Below are 13025 nucleotides of genomic sequence, written 5' to 3'. Positions count from 1 at the left end.
ATAGGTATTTGTATTGTATATGTACAGTATCTATATCTCAGCATAAAGATAAATACGAATTGATTATTCTATTCTCAATATTGAATTTCTCAATGAAATGCATAAATTATCTATTTTGCCGTTCTTTTCCAGGCAATAAGATTACAAAAGTAAAGCAAACATTTCTGGCGCTAAATATAAAATTCTAGATGACGAAAACAAAATTACATTCACCATGAAAAAGGATATTCTGTTTAATATATTCGCACACTTTCCTGATTTACAATGGAGATATACTTGATACTCAGTGATACACATACATTATAAGTACATATTATGTTAACATAATCATTGTGCTTCAGCTTCAGATTATTCGTGCAGTGAATTCATCGAGTAAAGGATTGGTTTCAAGGATTAAAATTTGATTTAAAAAATATAAAAGAAATAAAAGGTTGAAGTTGCTTAACAAAGAGGAAAACAGTTGAAAATCAGTTTTTCATATAGTTTATCTCAACAACACAAGTCATTCGTTAAAAAACACAGACTTTTATATCATACTTAGTGATCAGAAATAGGGAAAGGACAAAGTTGAATTCATTTAGAACAATAAAATGAAATCAAATTAGTAAAAATACAAGAATAAAAATGCAAAAAACAGGAATATATGTAAAAAGAATGAACAACTTTGAATTATATAGTGAAACCTTTTCCATGTTATTTCATTTGAATTAATTCTAAGAAGACAAAAGAAGCCAGAATGCTGTATATTGGGGTGATTAAACTCTAACAGGATTTCTAGTTTCATCATACCTTTAATTTTATTTGCAAAAGTGTACAGAAGTTAATCATACCATTGAATGCATATAAAATTTTTTCTTATATATTTAGTGGGAACTCAGAAGTCAAAAGTGAAAATTATCCAAAACGCAAGTAACATTTTGCATGGATTTCAGTGGCAAAATGTAAATTCAGGTCCTCATCGGCGTTTTATTACGCAGTTGCATTGCGCGTAAGATAAAAAATTACTTGCATTTCAACCAGAAAATGAGGAGATTGACTAGTGAGCACGCGTGAGTAATTTTTGAAATATTTTAACAACATTAGCGAAATTTAAACATGATTTCTCTTCTTGTTTTGAATGATAAATTGGCTGAAGAGCCGCATCATTACAGTAGTATTATCAATTAATGGCTGGCAGGTATTTGTTTCCTCTGGTCGAAAAGTTTTTTTGAAGCCAGTATCGTTCCGAGAACTTCCTTGTAGTTCAAGAACACTGAAATACGTAATTTCTAAGAAAAGTCAGAACCATTGTGATGTCATGAAAATACAGCCGAGTGAAGAGGCCAAATTTGTCTTTTAAATTTGTTTATTTATAGCATCACAGTCGGACAAACACACAACATAAAACGCATAACATAAAAATCATTCACAACATATAAACAATAAGAAATTCATACATTACAATATTTGTAAATCCATTCCCACTACCATTATCTTAATCCACAAGATAGAACACCAATACCAGGCATCAATACCTTTTGCTTTCAACACCACATAACACAACACAACATCACACAGCCCAACACCACGCTGACTCTTGCCGAAAAAGTCTCCGTCTGCCAAACGTACTACAGGTGTGATTCATCATATTTTTGATCTACGCCAATACAGTGCTGACATCTATCTTCTGGCAATCTTCGGGTCAAATTCTTTACACCATTAATTGCTAAAAGTGGTATTGTTATATGACATTGTAAGTTCTTAACATTGCAGGTTATAATACTGCAACAATTGGTTGCGGCGACTTTTTCCATATTTTTTTTTTCATATCGATGTCTTAGGACGCTTATTCTATAGTCGATTTTCACTACATATATTTCTGGAGATTATGTGGATGTTCTTACACGGAAGAGCACTTGAAAGATATGGTGCATTGATGTTTATCCACCTAGTTTAAAATCTTTTTTTTCCTCGGAGATTACGTAACCATATGAGCAGTTGGATTAAATTAAATATAAAAAGGCAGTGAATATGCCGATAATGTAAATGAAACGACGAAATTGTTTATACATCGAGCAAAAATAAATATATTTTTTCTCTCATATAAGGAAAACTGAATATGCATGTTTGGAAAGGTCTCTTAATAGTCAGCAGACATCCTGACATCCTTCTCTAAATAAATTACTCTCAGAGGCTGTATTAACACAAAGAAATCAACTTCATACAAAGATTTCTAGATTTTATCTCTTCAGAAAAGAATCAATAAACCTTTTTAAAAATTACATTCTTTCTAACAATCTCTAATAGATAAATGGTTTGGTTTGGTTTGGTTATATTAACGTCCCGTTTGAAGCAACACTAGGGCTATTTTGGGACGGACTTCGTAATTTTGAATCGCGGTCAGATGACGGGGACGACACCTGAGCTGGCACCCCCCTCTCCACACCAGCTAAGAGATAAAATCAGAGTTATTCTATATATTGCAATTATTAATAGCATTTTCCTTTTTTCTATTAAAATTATATATATAAAATAGTATGTTTTAAAATGTAATTATGTATGCAAAATTTTTACTTTTCATTTTAATTTATTTATATTTCTTTATAGATTAATTTTATAACACTATTTAAATATATATTCCTAAAATCAGTTTTAAGGAATGTAATTTTATTTGCTTAAATATCAAAATTATTGTTAAAAATTTATATAATATTAGAAAATATAAACAAATATTTCAATACTTGTTCCAATTCAAAATTCTATGTAAAGTCTATACAATTTTGCTTTTTCTATTAAGTCGTTCGGTGGAGGACCAGAGGAGTGGACTCAAAAATTTTTGAAGGGGGGCTGTTTCTCCGATTTCACGTAATCTTAATCAAATGACAGACTACTCCGAATTCGAGGATATCTAAGTCTGTAAAATAATGAGTGGAATGTAATATGCCAATTCCCAAATGTGAGCCTTAAGCTTGTTTGCCTGCCATTCAACTTCTGTTTAACAGAAATGGTCAATATAGTTCTGTGAAAATGTAAAATATATTCAGCGTCATTTAAAGAAAAAAATGGTTCGCAGTTTTTATTTTCATCGTCTATTTGGCTGTTAAAAATTTTAAGAATAGAGTTCTGCATTTGTTTAAACTTTTATCTTGTTATCTTTGATGATTATTTCTTGCAGACGATTTAAATTTAGAAAAAAAGATTCGAAGTTCTATGTTTCAATTTCATTTTTTTCAATTAAAAGTAGAAGGATTCAATACTCATGAAATTGTAATAAAACAGCTAATATGAAGAAAATTCTGTTTCTAGAGCAATTGTAGTGTTGTTTTTTCCCCTTCGTTTTTTAAAACGATGCCAGTTTGAACGACGACCAAAAAGCGCCAAGAAAAAATTTCGCCAAATTATAAGAATATTGTCAAGTGCATAAATTCACTTGACGATTTACGATTATTGCACATGACATTTGACGATTAAGATCGCCAAATTGGCGTAATATTTTCTTGGCGCTTTTTGGTCGCTGTTACAACCGACAAGTACTTTAAAAACATATTTAAAACAACCGTGTGATCCAACAACCGTTAAATTAAATGTTAAAGTACAACTCCTTTATTAGATAAAAAAAATGCACTCACATGAAATTTCAATTCAGTCGTTATAAAAGACACGATCGAAATACTAAACATAAAAACAAGTCTGCTGCGCTTATGATATTTGAGAGTCATAAAAAGTATTTAATGTTCTTTTGCTCTGTAAATGACTGAGTCAGTTTACGTAGTATCATAGCGGTGAAAAAAATATAACTGCACGTCATTTCATATCAAAATTTATAGCAGCTAATTCTTAAAAAAGTACATGTACTAGTATTATAGAAAAAGTAACAATTAATCCGAATGCTAAATGTAAAATAAGTAAAACTTTTAGAAAATAAATTTCTTAGTACGGTGGTATCATATTTTTTATTATTGCTTCTGTCAGCAGAATTATAAGAAAAAATAATCCTAAAAATATTAAATTTTGTAGTACTTCACCAGACAAAATACAGATAGTTTTCAAATGTTTGAAATTCATACATGGGTTATCTTATATAATTAAACGCATATGATTGTAATTTAATCTACTGAATGCAGACATATATTCTTCCTTTAACATATTTTAAGACATATATTCTTCCTTTTTTACTTTCTCGTATACGTAGTATAGAGAAAGTATAGTAATCGCCAAAAAATTCAAACTCGGGATTTTGACGAATCTCTACCCCCCTAAGTTAAAAAAAAAAAAAAAAAAAGGGAAATATCTGTCACTGCCAAAGATAACCCAAAATCGATTTGAGCTATTCGATTGAAATTTAGTATAAGATCTTTACACCAAATTTTCAGATTTCTGTCAGATTTTGAGTAAAATCTGTTCAGTGGAAGTCCAATTGTTCGAATATAAGTTAACAGAATAATTACAAAATGAAGAAGGCTAGATAGACAAGATTTGGTATACAGATTTGACATCTTTAATGTAGACACCTATCAAATTTTGAGCCAAATTCAATTAGAATAGACAGTCTGTCGGTCTGTATTTTCAAAAACATGTAAAAGCGATTCAAAAACGCAATGATTTAAATATATCAAATATGGTATAAGAATTTGTGACTAAAAGTACAATTTTGTGTCAGATTTTTGTTTCAATCTGTTGAGGAAAACGTGTCTGAAACACAAATTCGATTTTTGGAAGATAAAGATACTAAATGCACGCCAAAAGTTATTATTTTGTAACTATTGTACGCCAGTGCCATATAAGGCGTTCTCTGGCATGACAAATTTATTAGAGAGTATGCGAGAAAATTTTAGAGAGACCACTATCGCTGGGTGATTCATGTTCATCAAAGTGCATGCACAGATATTTTTGAAAAGTATTGAAATTATAGATAATAATAAGAAAACACAAAATTTATTTCTGAATTACTGTTTTTAATATATAAAATATCACAAAAACATAAATGTTTTTCTGATACCAAAACATTTATTTAAAATTAAGTGTTAGTGATTGTTTGATTGTTAGCAATATTGTTTGAATACTTTAAAGTATTTTAAAATATTGGTTTTAATGTATTTAATGATGGCAATAAAAGAAATTCCCTGCCATTGGACCTTGAAGGTTTCGATCCTTAATGAACTGCATGGGATCAAAGTTCATTCGTTTTTCGCTTTCATTGGGCATACTGTCATTCAGTCTTTGACCATTTGGTTGTTCGTAAGCAAGGAATATATATCTATGAGCATCTGAAAAAAATAATGAAAAAACATGAACATTGTGAAATAATTCAAGGATATAATGAATTTTTCTAATTTATCTTAGAGAAATTTATCTCATTTTAAATCTATATTTTTCCCACATGTATGGAATATTGCACGAGAAATATTTTCTCAATTTACCATGATTTTTCAAAGGAAACTTGGTAATTTTGTATTATATTTATACCAATCACAAAATATTCAATATAAAAAGAGAAAAATACGTAACGTTAAAAGTAATGTTCTTTTCCTGGTACTGGATTTCCTTTTTTCTGACATTTTTCTTGTCTTGAAAAAATTTTACTTGCAGTGATTTTGAGTCTAAGAAATCACGCTCAGAAAGTTTTGCAAAATGAAACGACACATCTTCAATTAACTTTTCGTTTCAAATGATATTAGAACTTAATTAACTTAAATTTAATATAAATATGTTTTTTTGGTTAGATGAATAAAAATGATCTGAGAAAAATCTTTTTCTCTCAATATAGTCTATGGTAAAACGCCATATGCAGACTTTACAACAGTATAGTCTGCTATTGTTATTCTATTGTTTCAAACCTGTAATTTTGCTTCCCAGCACGACTAGTGTCATCGTAAGAAAGACCGTTGTAGGATCTATCCCTTACGTGCTGAGCTCAATGAACTCAGAGCTTGGCGATTAACTTGGCAATCAGTTGGCGACTTGGCGATGAATTTGGTGACTTTGGCGACCAAATGGATCATACTGGAAAGTTCGAGAGCTTTCACGATCCATCCACTAAGACCCGAGATACACCCAAATACGCCCTGATTGGTCTGGAAGATTCTACCCCCGCCTCCCGGAACTATAAAAGACAGGTACGCTGAAGCTGCAGGGAAGTCGTGTGTGCGAGTAGTCGGAGTCGCCGACAAGTAACAGAAGTAGAGGATTAGACAGCAAGTAAACTGCTGAACTAGCGATTAAATGCGCTGCGATATTACGATTGATTGACGGTATTTGTAGAAAAAATTTTTGTAACATTATATGCCTAGATATTTTTTTTTCTTGCGTGCGTGCTGCTGCATATGCTAAATTATCAAGCTATTATTCTTTAACTTCTTTGCATCAAGCAAAGCTGCCTGACTCTTAAACTGTCTGCTTATAGAGATATTCTCATACTCTATTCTGCCGAATACGTGTTTACAATTATATTGCTGATCACTTGATTTGATCACAATCTTTAATGTACGAATAAATATTTTAATGATGCAGACTGGATTCCCTGAATATTCATTTACCATACAGCTCGATTTTGTTCAATCGATTTTGTTTTTGTTAGAATTGCAGTCTTATTGATCTAAATCATCAACACGTTCTTCGTTTTCCAGTAAAATTATTCTACATTATTTAGGAAAATTGAAAATTTCTATCTGTTAAAGGTAATTCTTTAGAAGATTTCAAGTCTGCTAAATTCAAAATCCCATACTATTATGCAATCGTCTTGCCATGTCTTCTCACAAATGTTCTCCACCGAGTGCATAGTAAATTGCACCAAATTCTGTTTTCACAGCCAATTATGTACAACCCCGATACTATTATCGTCATAGTATTATTATACTACTATAGATCATTTTCTATGTGCTAATATCCATCCCAATGTTTGTTTGTTTGTTTGAATGAGGGGGATTTAGGGATTTTTAGCTACAAAGGCTGTCATCCCAGCCTTCAACAATATCTCCAATTAATAAATGTCAAAAAATTTCAAATCCCAATGTTTCTTACTACTACATTTTAAATTCAAAATAATTAAATAAACACGTAATATTTATTTAGCTAACATTGTCTCAAAAAATCGTCTATTTTTCGTATTTTTCCAATGATAGAAATAGTGCTTGTCCTCTCTTTCTTTGTATAGAATTGAAGTATGGCTGGCCTTCTACCTGGACTTTCGACACTTTATTAGTGAAGCGCCATCTTTCGGTAAATTGTTAAAACAAAACTTACCTGAGTAAGAAGGTGGGGCTGTTGGATAGTAAGGCGAGACCACATCTCCGCTTTCTACTCTGTCTCCTGGAATATTTTCGATGAGCCAATGGCGATAATGGGCGGCAGTTGGGTTTTGCGGAGTAAAAACATCAGGATCTGGTGTAAGCAAAAACAAATTAAAGAATTAAATGTTCGATAAACAAGATTCTAGAAAAGTTTTGTAAACAAACTGGTATAAACATCACTATAAAAAATAGACGAAAACTATTAACCGCAGAATTTATTTTCGTTCCTTATATTACTGCCAGTAATAAAACCCGTAAAAAAACATTTCTTAAAACTAGTTCTGTGGAAATAAAGACAAAAGTACTTACCGATCATGGCCAAGGTGTACAGCTTGTTTGGATCAGATTTGTACTTGACAACGGTAGGAGGATCCTTTGTCTGGCTGCGACTTAACAAGTTACCGCAAGTGACAGGCACACCGTTATATTCAACCTAGGTTATATATATATATATATATATATATATATATATATATATATATATTAAGATCAATATTTGGTTTCTGTGAAATGAATTTTTCACGGAAATTTGCAAAAGACGGAAAATTGGTGCGAGCTCTCTTTTTATATATTTAAACTTAGAAGAGCTTAGAAATTATCAATGTTGAAAAAATTTTTTAAGCTAAGTTTCCATTTGAAAGCCGTAAATGAAGATTGCTGCATTTAAAACATATCAAATACTCAATATATAATATAAATCCCTTGTAATTTTATTCATAGAAAATTATGTGAATGTTGAAGTAATAGTTCAGCATATAAAGTATCAGAGCCTCCACCCTCCCCATATACTTTCATCTTCGTTCAGATTGGATGCAGTGATTGCGAGGGACGAATTCTGCCATTCTTTATTCCCTTGGAGAATATACGATGAAGAAGAGTTTTTAAGATTGTTCTCGAAGAGGAGGTAACTTGAGACAAACGATTATTGATAACAAATCAAAAGTCATGAATTTTCAAATGAAATAAAAATGGGCGAAATTGAATCAGAGGTTTGAGTTGGGGACTCCTACTATGGATTTCCAATTATTTTAAAGATATAAGTTATGGTATATACCAAGTGTGGCGGCTCTACCATATGAATCATTATTTTGAGAAGTGAACTGAAATGAACTGATCTTGACTATATAAATATTGTGGCGTCAATTTCGAATTACTTTTACTTTTTACTCACTATTTACTCACTATTTTACTCATTATTTACTGTAACAATAACTGTTTGCGTGTGAGGCTATAATGTTTTATTAAATAAATATTTTGATTGTTGTAAGCGGAGTTTATTCTTGCTACTACGTGTTATTTCTACAACTATTCAAACTATGAGCTAAGAACGAGAATTAAACCACACCAATAATATATATATATATATATTTGCCAGATAATGGATTAAAGTGTTTTGATAATTATAAAAAAAATTAAAAATCATATTTATTTTGAATAATTTTTATTTTTCAATTAATTTTATAGCATTTTTTAAAAAAATTGCTGTATGTTTTTCTTTAGATATTTGTATTGAATAACTTTTTGATGAAACGATTTGCCGATTTGCAGGAAGGCTCATGTTGTCTTTGAATACGAAGTTCTTCCTTTTCGGGCATAATAACTGTATAAAATAGTAATAGTGCAATGAAATTATTTATTAAGTGGTTGTGTTTTGGAAAAACTTTGTAATTTTAATAACTAAAGTACTTACAATTTACTTAAGAAGAAATTGGCGAAACGAGGAGAGATATTACACATGATATTATAAATTTGAAATGATTTTCCATAATAAAACTGTAAGGAAGAAAATATAAGGGAATATATCACCTTTTTTAAAATTCAAAGCTTTCAATGAAGTTAAATAGCATTAAATACAATTAATATTAAAATATTAGAAAGAAAAATCCTACTTTGAATCATTATTTTGTTTGTACGTAGGAAAAAAAATATCTTGTAATGTTCTTTTATTAGGTATTCTGAGACGACCACTTTTCGACGATTCTATCTCATTAAGGGGAGAGACGCGGAAGGATGAGCGCATTTCCTGAATTCTTCGTCATTCTTTGACCTTGATTTTCGCCCTATTAGATACTTTTTTGTTCAATTTTTTTTTTCTCGAGTATCTGAATATCGTGTCGTTTCTGATTATTATTAAATCCGTCTGCGAGTTATTATTTTAAATCCGTCTGCGAGTAATCCGAGTATATTTTATTGTTAAATGTAAACATCCCCTCCTTTCATCTTTCCTCTCACCCCTACTTTGACGAATAAAACCCATTTTAACGCATGCGCAAAAGCGCGGAGGGTTTTAGAATCCGTTGTCAAATAATATGTTAAATTTTAATAAATGTAGGAATTAATAAAATGTTTTGCATAAGAATAAATCAGGTATTAATCCGACTATTTTTCTAACATCCTTTAATATTACGAAAAAAACGAACAATTTTTCAATAATTTAAATTTAATAAATAAAATAATTTATTTAATTAGCATTTATAAATAGCTGTACGTTATCGTACATCCACACTTCTTAATAAATTACATTTTGAACAAAACATAACAACTACAAAACATAAGGAAGGTTTTAGTAAAATCAACCATTAACCATTTAATTTTTAATTAATTAAAATTTTATATCAAATATCGAATGTGCTATTTTATCATTAAAGTTGCAATTCCTAATGAAGGAAATGAAATAGATGATTTAAAATTCCTTTTATTTACATCCCTTAATTCTCCTCCTAAAATTAATCTTGGAAATATTTAAAACAAATCGGATTATCATTTTTTGTAAAATACTTCATAAAAATTTCTGTAAAAAAATACGCTAGCTCTACTTTTTGATAATTTTTATATTTATGTAATATTTTATTAATAGATAAACTTTGGAAACACTTTAAAAATAAATCAATTAAACCTTGTAACATTACATTTTTATAAACCGTGGACGAAACATTTCATAGTTATGTCTACTAATAATAAAGATGAATGTGCATATGTATTTGCTTTGGCGCTCTGAAGGCCAGATTGTTTAATCTACCACCACCAAATTTGGCATATGCATACTTTGGATGGCAGAAATGTACGCCTCAAAGATATATTTTTTAAAATTTTAATCAGAGTTCTAATTAAAAATTAAACTGAATTTTGCTATTTTTCGAGATAACTTCTGAAAATATTACAACATAAAAATGAATTTCACAATGTTTCAAAATATGAAGAGTTGCCTTTTTAATTATATACCAATTTACTAAACAATCTAACAATCGTGAAAATTCTTCTTGAATTTTGACATTTTTTAAAAATATTTTTATTAATTTCTACCTTACATGAATTACTACCTCTTATGAACCTAAAATTCAAACTGTTTTAATCGTTTTAATAAATATTTAATCGCTTGATTTTTTTCCACTATTGAGAGCTAAAGAAGAAGGATTCTGTTTAATGTCTGTATAATTTATACGCAGAATAAAAAAAAAAAATGAAGTTATAATGCTATGCAATTTAGAAAATGGACGAATCCTATTCTAATGTTTCCCTTTGTAACAGAGCTTCGAATATTTAAATTTTTCACAGAGCTGAAAAGTTACGGAATTAGTCTTTATTAGAAAGATTAATGAACAATATGAGCAGAATATATGTGAGACAATTAAAATAACACAACTTTAATGACTGAAAATATGGCGGCATGATGGATATGAAGTTTCGTCTAAATTGGATTTAACTGGAGTTAAATATAACCGATACCCCACCGGATCAGCTGGTCACCGAAATTTAAAATTTGAATCTCGCATTCTGTGCTGGATTTTCAACAAATTTATTCATTTGTAAAATATATTTGGCGCAAAAGCAGTCAGAAAGAGATATTTCTCCGCTGTTAAAAAGGATGACAAGCAATAAATAAAATGACTTACTTTCATGACACTTTCAGGCATAGAATATACTTTATCAGGCACAATGCCATTTGATCGAAAATTGCACACATCTTCCTGGGCATAAATGCTTGACAAATGAAGAAGAACCAGCAGATAAACCAGTTTCAACGCCATTATAAAATAGAGGTTCAAAATGAAACTGAAATATAGCGCATAGTTTTATGAACAGTAACGAAAGTAAGTCAGCGGTAGTCACCAAAGATAGTATCAAAAATAGCGCAAGCGCAGTTTTGAACATTTTTATTTTTATTTCCATGTACTAGTTAAGAGAAAGAGAAAACTCTCCACCTGCGTGGTTCAAAGCTATAAAGAGCAGATGCTTAATGTCCGTCTGTATAAATTTAACAATTCTTGCGGAATTTATTTTTTATTTGCATATAAAGTCATAAACGGACATCAGTCAATATGTTTTTAAGTGAAGAATTCTCTCTTCAGTATGTGGATACTGAATAATGTTCTGTTGTAATACCTTCCGTAAGATTTGTTTTAGCGATCATGCTCTGTTTGTAATTTTCTTAAGTTTTAAAGTGTAAAATGAATACGGCGACCTTGAAAGAAAGAAGAAATTAAAATCGGAATATTGAGTTTCAAATTACAAAAAGTAAAGATTTTCTCTTCCCTTTTTTTTTTTTTTTTTTTTTTTTTTGCATACTAAGCATATATTGAAATTCTCAAAAAGATTTAACTTGGGGTTTTAATTAATGATCTCAATTTATACCTAACTTAGTTAAAAAATAACAATAAACAAATGTTTTCTTTCTGAAGCTATGTTAGCTGGTTTGTGAAAAAATTAATGAAAAAATGAACTGCAAGAATAAAATATGGTGATTATAGCAAATTTGTAGGTTTTTACTGGATAAAATAGAGAAGTATCTAACTAGTAGATCTGTGGAAGGTTAAGCGATAGGAAATTTATTTCCATTGATTTCAAAATCAATCATTCGATGAATATGAACTAGATTTAAAAGTTCATTAGCTATATAATGCTGCTATGTATAATTGAAATAAATAAGAAATTTCTAATTCCAGGGGTACGTACATCACATTTTTAATTAATTCCATCAAAATTGTTGAAATGCTGAATTTATTGAAATTTTTGTATTTCTATTTACAGTTTCAGATGGAAATATTTAGTAAAAAACAATGCAGAACACTAGTAAAAAAAATAAATTAATGAGATGCTATATAAAATTATATTTCAATTCAATAACCATTTTTATTTTAATATCATCGAACACATTAATCTGTTACATGTAGCTTCCAGAAATTTTTTCTGCCTAAAAAAAATCTCTTAAACATTTAAATATATTAAAAGTTAATGAAAATATTTTTCTATCTAATAGATATTTTAACAGAAAATTTTTTCTTTTAAAGAATATTTTATAAACTGTTTTTGTATTCAGAAATTTTCACACACAAAAAAAGGCTCCAAAAGTTTGGAAAAAAAAAAGAAAAGAAAATTCATGTTTAAACAAAAACATTGTATACATAGGTTAATTGTAATGTATGATCCACGCTGAGCAAGTATTGTACAAAATGTACTTTACATGTTCAAAAAAAAACAAAAAAACATTCTGATTTAATTAATTGTCAAAATATTAAAATATCACTTAAAATTCAGTATTTGAGAGAGAAATTTTAATTGTACGTCGAATGCGAAAAAATAAGTACTATGCAATGCTAGTGCCCTCAAACGACCAGCTAGTTAATGGGGAATATTGGTTATATTGGATTTCAGACAAATCGTTTCTTATAACTTTATGCTCATGTTATGAAGTTATAAAAAATGATCCCTTCAAATTGTTTGACATTAAAGTCGTCGTGTAATTTTATCTTAGCTCTG

At 29.6% G+C, this 13025-nt stretch overlaps 1 protein-coding gene across 1 annotated transcript; it reads right to left on the bottom strand.

The window, feature by feature from the left end:
• Positions 1 to 208: 208 nt before the first annotated feature.
• Positions 209 to 11396, bottom strand: LOC129963070 (protein D2-like). The gene is made up of 4 exons (XM_056077105.1): positions 11162 to 11396; positions 7578 to 7701; positions 7222 to 7359; positions 209 to 5246 (listed from the first exon to the last, which is right to left on the bottom strand). Exons 1-4 carry the CDS (start codon positions 11294 to 11296, stop codon positions 5077 to 5079), a joined length of 567 nt encoding a protein of 188 aa, XP_055933080.1. The 5' UTR covers positions 11297 to 11396; the 3' UTR covers positions 209 to 5076.
• Between the last annotated feature and the right edge of the window lie 1629 nt (positions 11397 to 13025).

The sequence above is a fragment of the Argiope bruennichi genome, chromosome 3 (assembly GCF_947563725.1).
Source record: "Argiope bruennichi chromosome 3, qqArgBrue1.1, whole genome shotgun sequence".
Taxonomy (NCBI): domain Eukaryota; kingdom Metazoa; phylum Arthropoda; class Arachnida; order Araneae; family Araneidae; genus Argiope; species Argiope bruennichi.
This window is presented reverse-complemented; position numbering and strand designations above follow the sequence as displayed.

What these genes read in the sequence shown, in the direction of transcription:
- LOC129963070 (XM_056077105.1), bottom strand. Translation starts at nt 11,296, where the DNA reads ATGGCGTTGAAACTGGTTTATCTGCTGGTTCTTCTTCATTTGTCAAGC. An exon ending in TGCCTGAAAGTGTCATGAAA is followed by an intron (nt 7,702 to 11,161) that starts GTAAGTCATTTT and finishes TATATAACCTAG; the next exon opens with GTTGAATATAACGGTGTGCC. An exon ending in AGCCCCACCTTCTTACTCAG is followed by an intron (nt 5,247 to 7,221) that starts GTAAGTTTTGTT and finishes TATTTTTTTCAG; the next exon opens with ATGCTCATAGATATATATTC.